General features: G+C 40.9%; 1 protein-coding gene across 2 annotated transcripts in view; it reads left to right on the top strand.

Moving 5' to 3' along the window:
* The window catches only part of LOC149184499 (D-aminoacid aminotransferase-like PLP-dependent enzymes superfamily protein), a 156,703-nt gene extending 141,750 nt beyond the window's left edge, over positions 1–14,953 (top strand). The window contains exons 6-8 of one of the 2 annotated variants that reach the window (XM_089417546.1): positions 13,401–13,513; positions 13,708–13,737; positions 13,847–14,953. In XM_089417546.1, the coding sequence (XP_089273672.1) occupies positions 13,401–13,513; positions 13,708–13,737; positions 13,847–13,903 (200 nt within the window). In that variant the 3' untranslated portion in view covers positions 13,904–14,953. Of the gene's footprint in view, positions 1–13,400; positions 13,514–13,707; positions 13,738–13,843 lie in introns of both variants that reach the window. The other variant, XM_089417544.1, reaches the window with a different exon arrangement.
* The last annotated feature ends 217 nt before the right edge of the window (positions 14,954–15,170 follow it).

The raw sequence follows: 15,170 nt of genomic DNA, 5'->3' as shown, positions 1-15,170 counted from the left end.
ACCTGTTTCCCACCAAGTACTGCCAAAACTTGGCCAAGGCATGCATGATGGCCAACATCTCCTTGTCATATATAGAATACAACCACTCATAATCCTGAAGCTTCTGACTCTCATAGGCTATAGGGTGCCATCCCTGCATCAACATTTCCCAATGCCCTCTCTAGATGCATCACACTCCAAAACAAAAGGCTACCTCAAATCAAGCAAAGCTAACATTTGGCAACTGCTCTTCACCCTCTTGAGGCGCTCAAAAGCCTCTTGTGCTACATCTGTCAACTCGAAAGCCCCCTTCTTTGTCATATCCATGAGGGGTGTTGCTAGCTAAGAAAACCCCTTCACAGACCTCTTGTAGTATGTGCATATGCCCAAGAACCCCCACAACTCTGTCACATTCTTGGGTGTAGGCCAATCCAGGATGTTGAAATATGTAACTAGGTTTGGTCTTCATAATGACATTTGTGATCATGATTTTATGTATTTAATGTAATGAGAAAAATAAATTTATTATTGTTGTTCTTGAGGCATGGGGTTCATGCTCAAGGAAAATTTATTTTCAGGTCAAGCACCCATTGAGTGTCTCTAGGTTTGTCATAAAGTCAATTAAGTTATTGTCATGTATTGAAGACCCATTTGGGCATGTTACATATTGTAAAGAAAAAATTATTGAGTCAAAGTTGAGTCAAAAGACCCTCCAAGACCTAGTCATAATGCAAAGATCAAGTCGGCCTACACACATGGACAAGTCGACCTAAAAGAAGCAATTCGACCCTATGAGAAGCCTATATAAAGAAGACTTCGACCTCACTTGGAGAGACACACTTCACTCACTCAAGTTTGATCACAAGGACTAGAAGAAGTGCGAAGAAGAGGAAGATGAAGGAAGGAAGAAAATTCGAGTTGTTTTTGGGTTACTTCTCTCCACACGTGTGAAGGAGTTAGGGCACATATTGCTGCAGTAAAATGAGTTGCAGAAGTGAAGATAGGTCATCAAGAAAAGCTATTTGGGAATCGAATTCTCTAGGAGAAAGAATCTATCCAAGCGAAGAAGAGAGGAGCAGAAATACACCATTATTTCTCACATGTGCAAGGGCGAGGGTCTCTGTAGAAGAAGTTGCTGGATAGGTCGAAGTTGTAGAAGAATTTGCTGGGCAAGTTGAAGTTGCAAAAGAAGTTGTTGGACAAGTTGAAGTTACAGAAGAAGTTTGCTGGATAGGTCGAAGTTGCAGAAGAAGCTGTTGGAAGTCAAATTTGCAAAAGTGCTAGATGCAAGGTGTGACTTGGTCTTGGAGGCTCTAGGTCAAGGGTTAAAGGTCTTGGAATTTGTCAATTGAAGGTTTATAAGAAGAGAGAATTCTGGTGGGTTTTCCTCTCAAGTTGGAGAGGTTTTGGCCCTGGTTGATCACCTACATCTTGTGTCCTATTGTCTCATTGATTTCACTATTTGTTAGTTGTTTGATGATAGAAGAACACTAATAATAATCAAGAAAAAAAAAGCTTATCAAATTAAGTAAAAATACATCACAAGCAGTTATCAAAGAAAGAGAAATTACCTACACTTGTTGCCCCTAGATTTCTCAACATGGTATTAGAGCTAAGGTGACAAGTCAAGGAAGGGTAGCTTAAAAGGACACTCAAGGGACGAAGCACTAGAAGATCATCAAAAGCCTCATTCAGCAAGAAGGATCTCTCATCTCAAAGGCATCACAAGGACAAGGATTACATCACCATCTTGAAGGAGACCTCAAAGACCCTACCTCTACTCATATAAAGAATAACTACATATTAGAACATCTTGAAGAAAAAGCAAGGAGAAGGCATTGTCATCGTCATTAAGGAATCAAGGTGATCTCCCTCTCTTTGAAGGAAGACACCTTCATCAAGAAGACATCTTCTATCAACATTGGTATAAAAATCAAGGCAACAGATTAAAGATATTGTCATCAAGGAGTATCTTCTCAAGTAAGTACCTTTATGTCCACATCTAAATCTATCAAAATTTCTTTTTGCAAGGAAAGCAACATGTTAGTTGGGGCATCAAACTTTCTTGCATGGAAGAAGAGGATTGATTTGATCCTCGTAGAAAATGAAGTCGTAGATCATGTTAAGGGCTCTATCACTAAACCTCCAAAGGAAGAAGATCAAGCTCTAGCAAAGTACATGAAAGGGGAAGTAAGGGCTCAAAGGATTCTCATAGAATCCATCAAAGATCCCCTCATTCCCTATGTATCAAAGTTGGAAACATCAAAAGAAATATATGACAAACTTGTAGAATTGTTCTCCGTAAGCACTGCAGGAGAAGTGATCTCATTAAGACAAGAACTCTACAAGATGAAAATATCAAAAGAATCTGTAAGCACTGCAGGAGAAGTGATCTCATTAAGACAAGAACTTTACATGATGAAAATATCAAAAGAAAAAGGAATAGCCTCATACTTTATGAGGGTGTCAAAAATTAGAGACCAACTACAAGAGTTGGGAGAAATAATGTCTGATAAGGAAATGACAACTATAGTGCTCAATGCACTACCAGAGGAATGGGGCAATTTTACATCAAGCATCTATGGAAATAAAGAAGCTACCCCATTCAATGAACTTTGGTCACTATGCAAAATTGAAGAAACCAGGCTGAAGGCAAAAAGTGATGTAGGATCAAATGAACAAACACAAGCATTTGCTGCCATGGCAAAGAGAAAAGGAAAGTTTGGAAAATTTGGTCCTCAAAAAAGGAAGAAGAATATGGTGAAGGTTCAATGCTACGAATGTCAAGAATATGGGCACTACAAGAGAGATTGTCCCAAACTCAAGAAGAACAACAACAAAAGAGGAAGGAAGAAGCCCATTTCATTGAAGAAGTGGAAGAAGCTGAAAAGAAGAAATCAAAGAATGAAGAAGTAAAAGATCTCTACTATGATTGAGATAATCTTCTCCACCTGGTTCTTTTCAAATTTTGTAAAGTATAGCTATCGTGATAGGAAGCATTAGAAGTGTAGTAGGATGCATCATTTTAGGAGATGGCATCATAGCATACGATGGAAGCAAGAGCTCATGGCATCAAAAGAAGCTTGAAAGATAGTTGAAGCAAAATTCTATGGCAATCATCATTAGAAGGAAGTAGCTCTTGGAAACCTCATTGAAAGCATAAGTAGTACTTATGGGCAGAAGAAAGTCATCTAGTGTAGAACTCATCATACATCATTGGAAAAGAGCGTTTGCAGGATGAGGATAATTACTCTGTTGGAATCTTCATTAGAAGATTCATCTCTTGGATAGGCCGAAGTTACAGAAGAATCTGCTGGGCAAGTTGAAGTTGCAAAAGAAGCTGTTGGACAAGTCAAAGTTGCAAAAGAAGCTCTTGGATAGGTCGAAGTTGCAGAATAAGCTACTGGACAAGTCGAAGTTGTAGAAGAAGCCGCTAGAAGTCAAATTTGCAAAATTTGCTAGAAGCAAGGTGTGGCTTGGTCTTGGAGGGTCTAGGTCAAATGTCAAAGGTCTTGGAATTTGTCAATTGAAGGTCTATAAGAAGAGAAAGAAATCTGGTGGGTTTTCCTCTCAAGTTGGAGAGGTTTTGGCCCTGGCTAATCGCCTACATCTTGTGTCCTATTGTCTCATTGATTTTACTGTTTGGTAGTTTTTTGATGATAGAAGAACATTAATAATAATCAAGAAAAAGAAGAAGCTTATCAAATGAAGTAAAAATATATCACAAGCAGTTATCAAAGAAAGAGAAATCACCTACACTTGCTGCCCCTAGATTTCTCAACACAGGATGGCCATGATCTTCTCCTGGTGAACACACACTCCGCCGTCACTGATCACATGGCCAAGATATAACATCTCTGTCAGTCCAAACTCACACTTGGACATCATGGCATATAGTTGTTGCTCCTCAAGAATGCGCAATACCTCCTCCAGACGCTGAAGATGCTCCTCCCACGTCCTGCTGTATATCAAAATTTCATCAAAGAATACCAAAACACATCTGCGCCGCTGCTTGTGGAACACGTGGTTCATGCAAGACTGGAATGTAAATGGAGCGTTGGTTAGCCCAAAGGGCATAACTAGGAACTCAAAGTGTCCGTAGTGCCATTTGAATGTAGTCTTCGGGATGTCCTTACTCTCTTACCTGAATCTGATGATACCTAGAGTGTAGATCTATCTTAGAGAAGTATTTAGCTCCTCTAAGCTCGTACATCAACTCATCAATGCGTGGGATTGGGTATCTATTCTTCAATGTCCTCTTGTTCAGGGCCCTGTAATCAATGCACATGTGAAGGGTCCCATCCTTCTTCTTCACTAGCACCATTTAAGAAGCAAAGGGACTGGAACTTGGCCTGATGTGGCCCAAGGCCAACAACTCTTGTATAGCCTACTCAATCTCATCTCGATATGCCTTGGGATGTCTATAGGGAGTGGTAATAAATGCAGACACACCCTCCTTCAACTTTATGGTATGCTCAAAGCCCTTATCTGGTGGACGGCCTAAAGCAACGTCCCCAAACGTTGCCTGGTGCTTCTCTGATAACGCTAAGATATCTAGGTGTGGTTGTCGTGTCTACGTCCCTGCCTCTAAAATCTGCAACTCTACTTCCCACGCTATATCTCCTTGTCTCCAATCAGCCTCCATCCTATGAGATGATACTGTCATTGGTTGGTATGAATGCATGCCTCTCAATACCACCGGCTTCCCATTTGGCCCCACGAACTCCATCTTCGGTTTCTTCCAATCAGTGGTAACGTGCCCCAAGGAGTATAACCACTGGACACCCATCACTACGTCGGTGTCCGACACACTAACCACGAAGAAGTGGTGTGTCACAAAATAGTTCCCCATGGTCAATGTCATCCTAGGGACATACATAGTACACTGCATGGTCTGATCTCTTAGCACCAACACTAAAAACCGCTCAAAGGCCTCTCTATATATACCTCTCCACTCCACCATCTGTGCATCAATAAAATTGTGGGTAGCTCCACTGTCCAACACTGACACACACTGACCCTGCATTGTTCCCCTGATCCGCAATGTCAAATATTTCAAAACTCCTCGAAGCGAGGCTATGACACCTCCTGTGGGAAAAGGTGGGTCTCTTTCTGCACCCTGTGGCTCATCTGCTCCCTTGTCTGCCTCCAACTGAACCTCGTCCCCTAGCTCGCTATCAGAGAATACCTCTATGTAGTGGGCTTTGCTCGTGGTGCACCAGTGCCTTGGTGCCCACGACTCCTGGCATGTAAAACACAACTTCCTCCTACGAAGGTCTCTCATAGTCTCGTCATCCAACTGTTCTTGTTCGGTCCACTCTTTTTGAGGAGGTCTAGTGTCCTTACCTTTATGAGGAAAGGTGGGCCTATAAGGTACTGGTGCCCTGGTCTTTAGAACCGCATCAAGCATGTCCCTGGTCCGGTTGATGGCATCTTGTAATGATACAGGCCTACACGCTCTTACCCAACCACGCAAAGGCTCTGCTAATGCCTTAATGAATAGCATGATCAACCTCGCCTCTGAAATGTCAGAGACCATCATAGCTAGTCTCTGGAACTCGGTCATATATATCTCAGCGCTGTCTGTCTGCTTTAGGCTAGCCAACTCTCGAAAGTGTAGCTCAGGGTCCTTCTGGTCAAATCTCTCAATTAATCTCCTCGTGAACTCAGTATAGGATGTGATAGAAGCAGGCCCCAACATAACCAATCTGTGGTACCACCACTCCTGCACATCTCTGTCCAACTGCAGAGTGGCAAATCTGATCACATCTGTCTCCTACATGGTATATAGAGGAAAAAATGTGTCTAGCTTCTGAATCCATGCCCTAGCCAAACTCTTGGTTGACCCATTGGAGTTGGGCAGTGTTACCTCCCATGCCAACTTCTGTGTATCATGTTTTTGATGTTGCTGACCTCCTCTGAAGTCATCCCTGCTCCTGGTCTGTACTTCTCCTTTAGGTGACAAAAATCCCCAAAGGATAAGACCCTCTTGACCCTAGGATCCAACGCTTCGTACTCATCAACCCCATAAGTGAAGGATCTCATCAAATCAACAAATGCATCTGACTTCCTCTGTTAGGGTCCGACCCTAACCCTGTTATTAATGTAATAAGCCGAAGGGGCCCCATAAGAGTCATGATTAGTTAGTGTAATAAATAAATCCTATAAGCATTGTAAGTGGTTGACCCGTATTATAAAAAAGGGACCACAATTAGTTATAACGGGCCATAGCTAATAAATAAAGTGGTTAACCTGCATTAGGCAAGGGACCAAAAGTAGTTAGGGTTTTTGGTCTCATGAAACTATATATTGTCAAAGATAGTAAGGGAAGTCTTGTCTTGTGTTGTGTAATTGAGCTCTGCTCTATTGGAGGTAGCCCCTCGAGAGGTAAGTGAACATTATTGTTGTAGATGTTAATAAAAATATTCCCATTTTCTATCATCTCGTGTTATTTTTTTGTGGTATCTCTGGCATATTTCACACTTCTAATATTTTATGCAGGTCAAGGATACAAGTGGTATCAGAGCACTTTCATAGGCCAATCACACAACCAATTTTAGCAATTTTTTTTAGGCTAGAGACATTTTCTAATGTCTTTAAACTACAAAGATCTGTCATTATGCACATCAACTTGTGGTTGGGGAAGCATACATGCAGAAACTACAAGAGGTGGTCATGTCTGTTGGACTCCCTTTCTAACCCCTGTTGGTACCCTTGCGAGTAGCAGCACATTAGAAAACACCTCTACAGGGACTGCACTTCCACGTACCTTTGGTATATCGGAAAGCCCCCAAGGTTACCCTGAAACTAAACCTAAATAAGCTGTCGGTTGTCTCGCTGCTATAATACACTAAGAAGAAAACTAAGGGAGATTACTTGCATGTACCTAGGGTAGTTGGGTAGTACGGCTAAGGGCATGGTCAATCTTCCTTAGTGCTCTGAAAGATTGGGCCGAGTACTATTGTTGGACCCTTGGCATATATCGTGATTTGTAGCACCTGACACTCCTTTATTGCTGTAGTTCCCTCACTTCCTGTTGATTGGCTGTCAGATTTTGCAGTTGGGGTTTCTGCCACAGATCCAACCTTGAGGACAAGTCTGTTTCTGAAGGGGGAGGGCATGTTAGGGTCTGACCCTAACCCCTTTATTAATGTAATAAGCCCAAGGGGCCCCGTAAGAGTCATGATTAGTTAGTTTAATAAATAAAGCCCATAAGCATTGTAAGTGGTTGACCCGCATTATAAAAAAGGGACCACAATTAGTTATAACAAGCCATAGCTAATAAATAAAGTGGTTAACTCGCATTAGGCAAGGGACCACGAGTATTTAGGGTTTTGGGTCTCATGAAACTATATATTGTTGAAGATAGTAAGGGAAGTCTTGTATTGTGTTGTGTAATTGAGCTCTGCTCTACTGGAGGTTGCCCCCTCAAAGAGGCAAGTGAACATTATTGCTGCAAATTTTAATAAAATATTTCCATTTTCTATCATCTCTTGTGTTATTTTTTGTGGTATCTCTGGCATATTTCACACTTCTGATTTTTTTTGCAGGTTAAAGATACTACTCCCTCTCCCGCTCAGGCTCCTCCAGGAAACGGGGCATCGTGGGTCTACTAGTCTAACCATAGGTGTGGGTGTTCATCTGCTGGCTTGTGCGTGCATGCACGTGGCTCCCCTTTCCTATCCGGGACCCACCTTCTCCATCGTTCGCTGATCCCTGTTGGTTTTGTAATTGCATGCCCAACATCTGCCGCATCATATCTAGAACCTGTTGATTATGCCTCATCATCTGTTGGTTCGTCCTCACTAACTCCTCCAACAACTGATTTTGTCCATTCTGTCTAGGTTGCTTGTCGCCCTCTTGTTTCTCCATGCGCTCTCTAGCATGATCAAGCTTTGTGTCTGAAAAGGGGTCGAGCTCTTCTTCTCTACCACATCCTCTGCCTCTACCTATGCCTCTACCTCTGTGGAACACTACTCCTTGGTATCTGAGTGGCATCACCTGCTATTTTTGCCCACAACTAGCTAAGAACATGCTCTAATACCATTGTAATATTCCTAATGGAAATATTTAGTAAACAACAAAGACATGTGCTAAGCTACAACAAATAAATTTTAAAATGTGCAAGTGCAATCAATAAACCATAAAATCTGAGTAGGAAATCTGAGCCATTTTATTAATAATGTTGGAAATTGGGTACAAATGGAGTAGAACGATAGAACTTGGGCTTGCCACTGTAAACATGCAAAACCCAGGTGAAATGATAGACCCAAGTGCTGGAAAATGGCCCTAATAGGTAATTCGCACTGCCCAAAAATTCTATTGCTGTTGCTGAGGAAGAAATGGTGTTCCTACCCTCAAAATTGCTCCAAAAATTCTGCAAAATTAATTTGGAGCTCCTCACACCAATCCCACAAAGACCCAGAAAAATCTCGGGCTAATTCTAGCTGACCCGGAGAGCCCCAAAAAGTGTGAATTTTCCAGTCTGCCCAGCTTTTTTTTTTCAGACAGAAAAAAATCATCATAGATTTATATTAAGGTAATATAAAGATCAACGTTTCATTACATTTTTTGGGTACTATGAGGACTGCCCAAAAACAAAACACTATCAAATGGAACAGATTTGTCCATTTCATGGAAATCAGAGACAAAAACCTACCCATATCTCCTTAACAGATTAGTGACTGCACATTCAGAAACAGAAATAAAAAATACAAAGGGACATAATAAGTCACATTCACATGGAACTGAAGATCAGTAAACTAGCTTCCCAAGCTGTCGAAAGGAGTCACATTCCCTTGATACTGAAATCCTGAATAAGAAAGGAGGATCCATCATGGAGGACTGACAATGAGCATAGACCTGGCGTCATACCAAGACCTTCCTTGGAGAGAATGTCAGCCTGGGCATTCCTGGAACAGGGGATATGCTGGAAAGATATCTGGTTCATTGAGCTCCGAAAAAACATGATTCTGCTTAGCCAACCAAGGAGGTGAGGACTGCTAATGAGGCCATTCCCATTAACATGATCAATCAACGATTTCGAGTCACCATAGATTGAAATAAACTGGATGCCTAAAAAGTCACAAAATGCGAGCAGCCCGGAGAGAGCCCGAGCCTCGGCCATAGTGTTTGTACCACATCCTCCATGCCAAGATAGAGAATATTGAAGGCTGTCTTCTATTACGATGTAGACTCCACAGCCACAACTGTTGTTTTGTTCAGCTCCATCAAAGAAAGCAGCGAGAGCCTGGAAAGAATAGGCATCCGGTACTTTTTTACAAACTTTTTTTGACTGTACATCGACCTGATGAAACGAGTCATGGCATGCCAAAATGCACTGCAGGATTGATTTGAGAGGTTCCTTTGAGTCTTGAAAGATTTGAGCATTTCTCCATTTCCAAAGAAACCAACAGGTTATGATAAACAAGGATCTCCAGGATAGACTTTGCTCGCTCCACCATTTAAAAACAGCCTGTACAGAAGGAAAAATAAGGTGAGGAAAACAGAAAGACAAGGATAGATCATACTAGATCTGGAGAGACGAGGCACATTGGAAAAACATATGCAAGTTTGTTTCCTCAGCATCATGGCACATGGCACATCTGCTCGGACCCTGCCAGCTTTTCCTTCGGAGGACTTCCCATGATAGATTCCTGTTGTTGAAGACCAACCATGAAAAAATAATCATTTTAAGAGGACATCCTGCCTTCCAAAAGCAAGGAGGGAAAAGCGGTCTGGAGCATGGAGGAGGGACTGTGATCATGTTCGCATAAATATCCTTTACACGGACAGGCAACTTGGCTTTTGGAACAGTCCAAATCAAATGATCCCTGGTCCCCGAACGGAAAATCCCCAAACTGTTAAGACCCTCTTTGACAGAGTTCCAGAGCGGGAGCAGCGCTGGCGGTAGGTTCAGGTCATCACCATCCTTCCATACTGGGATAGAACCTGTCCATGATTTGATCAGTTTGTCCCAAGAAAAATAGCCCATTCTATGAAGGAAGCATAGCAGGGAAGGAGGAAAAGAGATATCCTGTCCATTTAAAATAGGGTCAAAACCAATTAGCATTCTGGAACCCGAGAAGAGGTTCCATCTTAGATTTTCCAGAAAGAAGAGATGGATTTTCCTGAGACTTTGCCATATTGTCGAGCCTTTTCTTACGCCAATGGATCTTCTTCTGTACCAGAATTCTAGGTTCCTGCCTTTCAAGTATTTTATCCTTATAACCTTGCTCCATGGCCCATCTCCAAAGATGCCCCTGTGGAGGGACTTACAAAGGAGCGCATTTCCGAAGGAGCGCATGTCTAAAAGGCCCCAACCTCCAACCTTCCTGGGCTTTGAAATTGAAGCCATCTTTACTAAATGAATCTTGCTCTGTATTGATTCGCCTCCCCAAAGGAAATTAGCCGCAAGGCTGTTCATTTTGTTAATGATACTAACAAGGAGATAGAAAATATGAGCCTAGTAGACCGCCAGTTGAGATAGGACTGCCTGAACTAGAATAAACCTGCCTGCTAAAGAAAGAAACTTAAACTCCCAGCCTGATATCTTTTTATAGAATCTGTCCAATAACCATTGCCAGTCAGCTTTCGAGTAGCCCTTTGCCTTTAGGTTGAAGCCCAAATATTTCATCCCATCCCTGATCGAAAACGGAGCAATGCCCATCAACTCAGTAATCCATAAAACCATTTCCAGGTTTGTGTCATTATGAAACAAAGAGGATTTTGCCTTATTTATAACCAATCCTGTTGCTTTCTGAAATTTATCAAGAATTTCATTTAGGCAAGTCCAGGAGGCCCTACAGAGCATAGCAAAAATGAGGACATCATCAACGAAGAGGTTGTGAGATAAAGAAATGTCCTTGCATATCTTGACTGGGAAGCATCTCTTTTCAGCAACAGCCTTGTTAATCTGTACACTGAGAGAGTTCATTGCTAGGATAAATAGCAGAGGGGAGAGGGGACAACCTTGTCGAAGTCCTCTCTCAGCTAAGAAGAAAGACGAGGGGATTCCATTTATGATGACTGAATATCTGACATTCTCAACACAAGACATTATCCAGTTGATGCCCTGAGTTTTCAGCCCAATTTTTGCCAGCAAAATTCTTAGGAAGCCCCAGTCTAAACAATCGAAGGCTTTTTGCGCACTGCAAGAGAGATATTGCTGAAGCTGGCATAAATCTTCTGCTAAAGTGCCTATGAAATCACTGCAAAATTCCTCCCGGAAATAACTCACTTCTCCAGGCCCAACTCCAGCAAATCTCTACAGCCACATCCTTGCGCAAGCCCAAAAATAGAAGAATTCGACCCAGTAAGATCTCTTTGCTTCTGCCTTGTGAAATGGTGCCAATCTCTACCTTCCACTCAAGGAAAAACACCTACAAAACCCAGAATCTCCAACCAAAGGAAGCTGCTCCAATTGACCACTGGAAACTGTCTTCTGCGCCCAAGGGAACACATAGAACTGGATGAAATCACTGCAATATGCTCAAGTGAAACCCTGAATTAGACTCCAATTTCCCTTACGAGGGAGACACTCGAAGTCCTCCGAAATAGGGGTGGAATTTCCACTTGAAATTCTTGTGCTAAGTAGCACTTCTCTTCTTGTGCTCAACAACTCCAAGAGAGTTTGAGTCTGTAAAGTGATAGACAAAATATACCAAAATGAGGCTTCCTTGTGAAATTTATAGATGTCGGTCCCTTCTCCTCTGGTGGGCCCCCAATTCCACTAATTTGAACCACCTTCTCTCTCTTATCTCTCTCCTTTAGTGCGAATTCCTCAAGGGGGTCAAATTTCCCTTTTGTGGACCCCACATTCCATTAACAAAATAATTATTCCTTTTTCTCTTATGTGCATAGCCTCATTTTTCCCCAAAAATCAAGTGGGGGTCTACTCAACCTGTTGAAATATATAACTAGGTTTGGTCTTCATAATGACATATGTAATCATGATTTTATTTATTTAATGAAAAGAGAAATAAATCTATTATTGTTATTCTTGAGGCATGGGTTTCATGCTCAAGGGAGATTTATTTTTAGGTCAAGCACCCATTGAATGCTTCTAGGGCTTGTCAAGTCAATTGAGTCATTGTCATGTATGAAAGACCCTTTTGGGCATGTTAGTAGTTACATATTCTAAAGAAAATTTATTTGAGTCAAAAGAAAGTCAAAAGACCCTCCAAGACCTCATCATGGTGCAAAGATCAAGTCAGCCTACATAAGGGGACAAGTCGGCCTAAAGATAGCAATTCGTACCCCTCAAAAGCCTATATATAAGAAGGAATCGACCTCATTTGGATACACTCAAGCAAGTTTGATCTCCTAAGATAGAAGATGGAAAAGGGACGAAAAAGAAGAAGAGCAAGATCGAATTTTTGGGCCCCTCTCTCTCTCTCTCTTGTGTTAGGGTTTCTACAGTTTCTAGGCAAGACAAAGTTTTGAAGCTGCTTCTAGGTCGAAGCTGTGAAGCTGCATCAAGGTTGAAGCTGTGAATCTACTAGGTCGAAGTTGCAGAAATTGTTGCTAGGGGTCGAAGTTGCTGAAGAAGTTGCTGGAAGGTCAAAGTTTGTTGTTGGAAGTTGTGCAAATCAAGAAGGAAGGTTGACTTGGTCTTGGAGGAGTCTTGGTCAAGGGTCATAGGTCTTGGAATTCGTCAATTGAAGTTCTATAAGAAGAGGAGTTCTTGTTGGTTTTTCTCTCAAAAGGAGAGGTTTTGGCCGTGGCAGAGAACCTATATCTTGTGTCCTCTTGTCTCATTGTTTGGTAGTTGTTTGTTTTATTCTAGAATCTAAATAACTTTTGTGACATGATATTGTTAGCAATGTTTAAAAGTACTTGACTGTGAATAATAGGCTGGTACTATTGTCATCTCTTTTGTTTAATTGTCTCCTGCATTGCTTTTATTCCAAATAAATTTTGTAACATGGTATTGTTAGCAATGTTTAAAAGTACTTAACTGTGAATAATAGGCTGGTACTACGCTCATCTCTTTTGTTTAATTGTCTCCTGCATTGCTTTTATTCCAAATAACTTTTATAACATGATATTGTTACCAATGTTTAGAAGTACTTAACTGGGAACAATAGGCTGGTACCATGCTCATCTCTTTTGTTTAGTTGTCTCCTGCATTGCTTTTATTCCAAATAACTTTCTCCAACTTCTCACCAAATAGAGCATTGTTTATCTATTTTTCTTCATATATACTCTTGGGCATCTCTGGCATATTTTCCTGTGATTTTCCTTCATATCCACAGTGATGCCTTTGTTTCAACTCTCAGGTCAGAGAAAGTGGCATTGATTACTTAAATTCATACGTATTGCCAAAGATTTAATTACTCCTTTTTCATATATTCCTCTGATTTACTGGCTTGATTTTTCTAGTTTCTTGTGAATTCCGTTGATTAATTCTTGGTTGGCAGATAGTTTAAGATTGATACAGCATGTTGATTCAATTCAAGTACCATCTTCCTGGGACCAAACATTTTATACTGAAGGTTGGGAAGAAATATCGTGGAAGAGTTTGCGCTTAGAGGTATGAAGAAATCTGTTTTCTGATGTATAGATGTTTATGTCAGTGGCTTGTAGGCTGCACATTTTACATGTAGATCCAATTTTTCTGTGTACTGCCAATAAAATTACATTCTAAAGCCTTGTATTGTGATTGTAATTTAGGTAAAAGCACATATCTATACTTTTCTCAGTTTATTTCCTGGGGTTTTGAAACAGGGGCTGGGAGTTGTTACTAAAAAAATACAGGTATGCAATTGATGTTTAATTTTATCACGAGGGATTAATACTTTGGTATCTTGTATGTGAAGTTCAGTTTGCACTTAAAATATTAATTTTTATATCTTGCCTACAGAAGCTTGTCTTGGAACGAGCAATGTCCGAAGGATATCGGTTTATGGACATTCTAAGGTAGACTTGTATGATCAGTTGAACTGAAAAACAAATGCATATTCATCTGCATCTTGGAAGTTACGAGGTATTATTGCCCTTGGTAGTGAAGACAAAGAGCCTTGCATACTAAGGCTGGTTCTAAAATTGTTTACTTGTGAATCGCAATAAAAGAATGTCTACAATGTGTAATTGTTAGAAGAAATATTATGACGGTGCAAAGCAATACATGCGAGGAGCAAGAGAACGATTTGTATGGATCGTGTTACAAATTGTCGCATACATTCTGAACTTGGAAATGTGCACATCTGAAAATTTGAAGTTCCAGTGCAATCTCGTCTACACCACTTAGGATAACATATCCTGTTGAGACTATGGGACAGTCATTCAATGTTATTTGGCTTTACAATATCAAAGCAGCAACACAATCTAGCTAATATGGTTTCCCCAATTCGTGGGTCACGGATTAATGTTCATTTGTCATGGTCACAATTCTCCTTGTGTTGCACTGAGGATGTCAAACTAGTTGTTGTGTTATATTGTCAAGATAGCCAGAGTTGGCAAATTGATTGTGGCTGACTGAATACTCTTATAACATTTGAGGCCAAACAAAGGTGCTTCACATTATACGGTCGTCTTGTACTAATAATTTTAGAGCTTGTTAGGGTTTAACAGTGTTACCAGACTTCTCCGTTGACTCCAGAGCCTGACTCTTTTCTGTGAGAAATTAAGTCAGCTAATTCCGAGTCTGAATTGGCATAGAGGAAATAGAGTCGACTCAGTTCCATTCCGAATCTGACTTGGCCTGGAGTCACACTCGGAAGTTTGACTTTCAAGCATGAGTCAAATTCTCAGGTGAATCAAATTGACTAAACATGACTTTGACTCATGGATCTTCCGAGTCAGAGTTGACCCCTCTTCTATAAAAGACAAAATGTGCACCCATTTTGGTTGTTTTTGTGACTTGTTTACAGACAGCTATTAGACTTGTAAACTATCTAGATCCATGGTGTTTTGTGATATGCACTATTATCCGTGTAATTTGAAATTAGTAATTAATATGGTTTAGTCTTCACTGTAATTGTATCTGGGTCTGGTATTTTCACTAACGTTTCAAGTCTTACCTATGACTCACTGTAAGCTTTCATTTTAATCACTTGACATCATGAGGGCAGTTGCCTCATAATTTATGAAACCAAAATTTCCTGTATTTTACTTTGGCGAGTTTGTGGTGGCTCGATGACATCCTTTGACATTAATTTGTTATACACGCGTTTAGCATTGTATTTGGA

Source organism: Pinus tabuliformis, chromosome 3_2 (assembly GCF_031772625.1).
Source record: "Pinus tabuliformis cultivar Carrire ecotype Pingquan chromosome 3_2, CPIR1, whole genome shotgun sequence".
Classification (NCBI taxonomy): Eukaryota; Viridiplantae; Streptophyta; class Pinopsida; order Pinales; family Pinaceae; genus Pinus; species Pinus tabuliformis.
The sequence above is the reverse complement of the archived record's forward strand: the minus strand, read 5'-3'. Positions and strand labels throughout refer to the sequence as shown.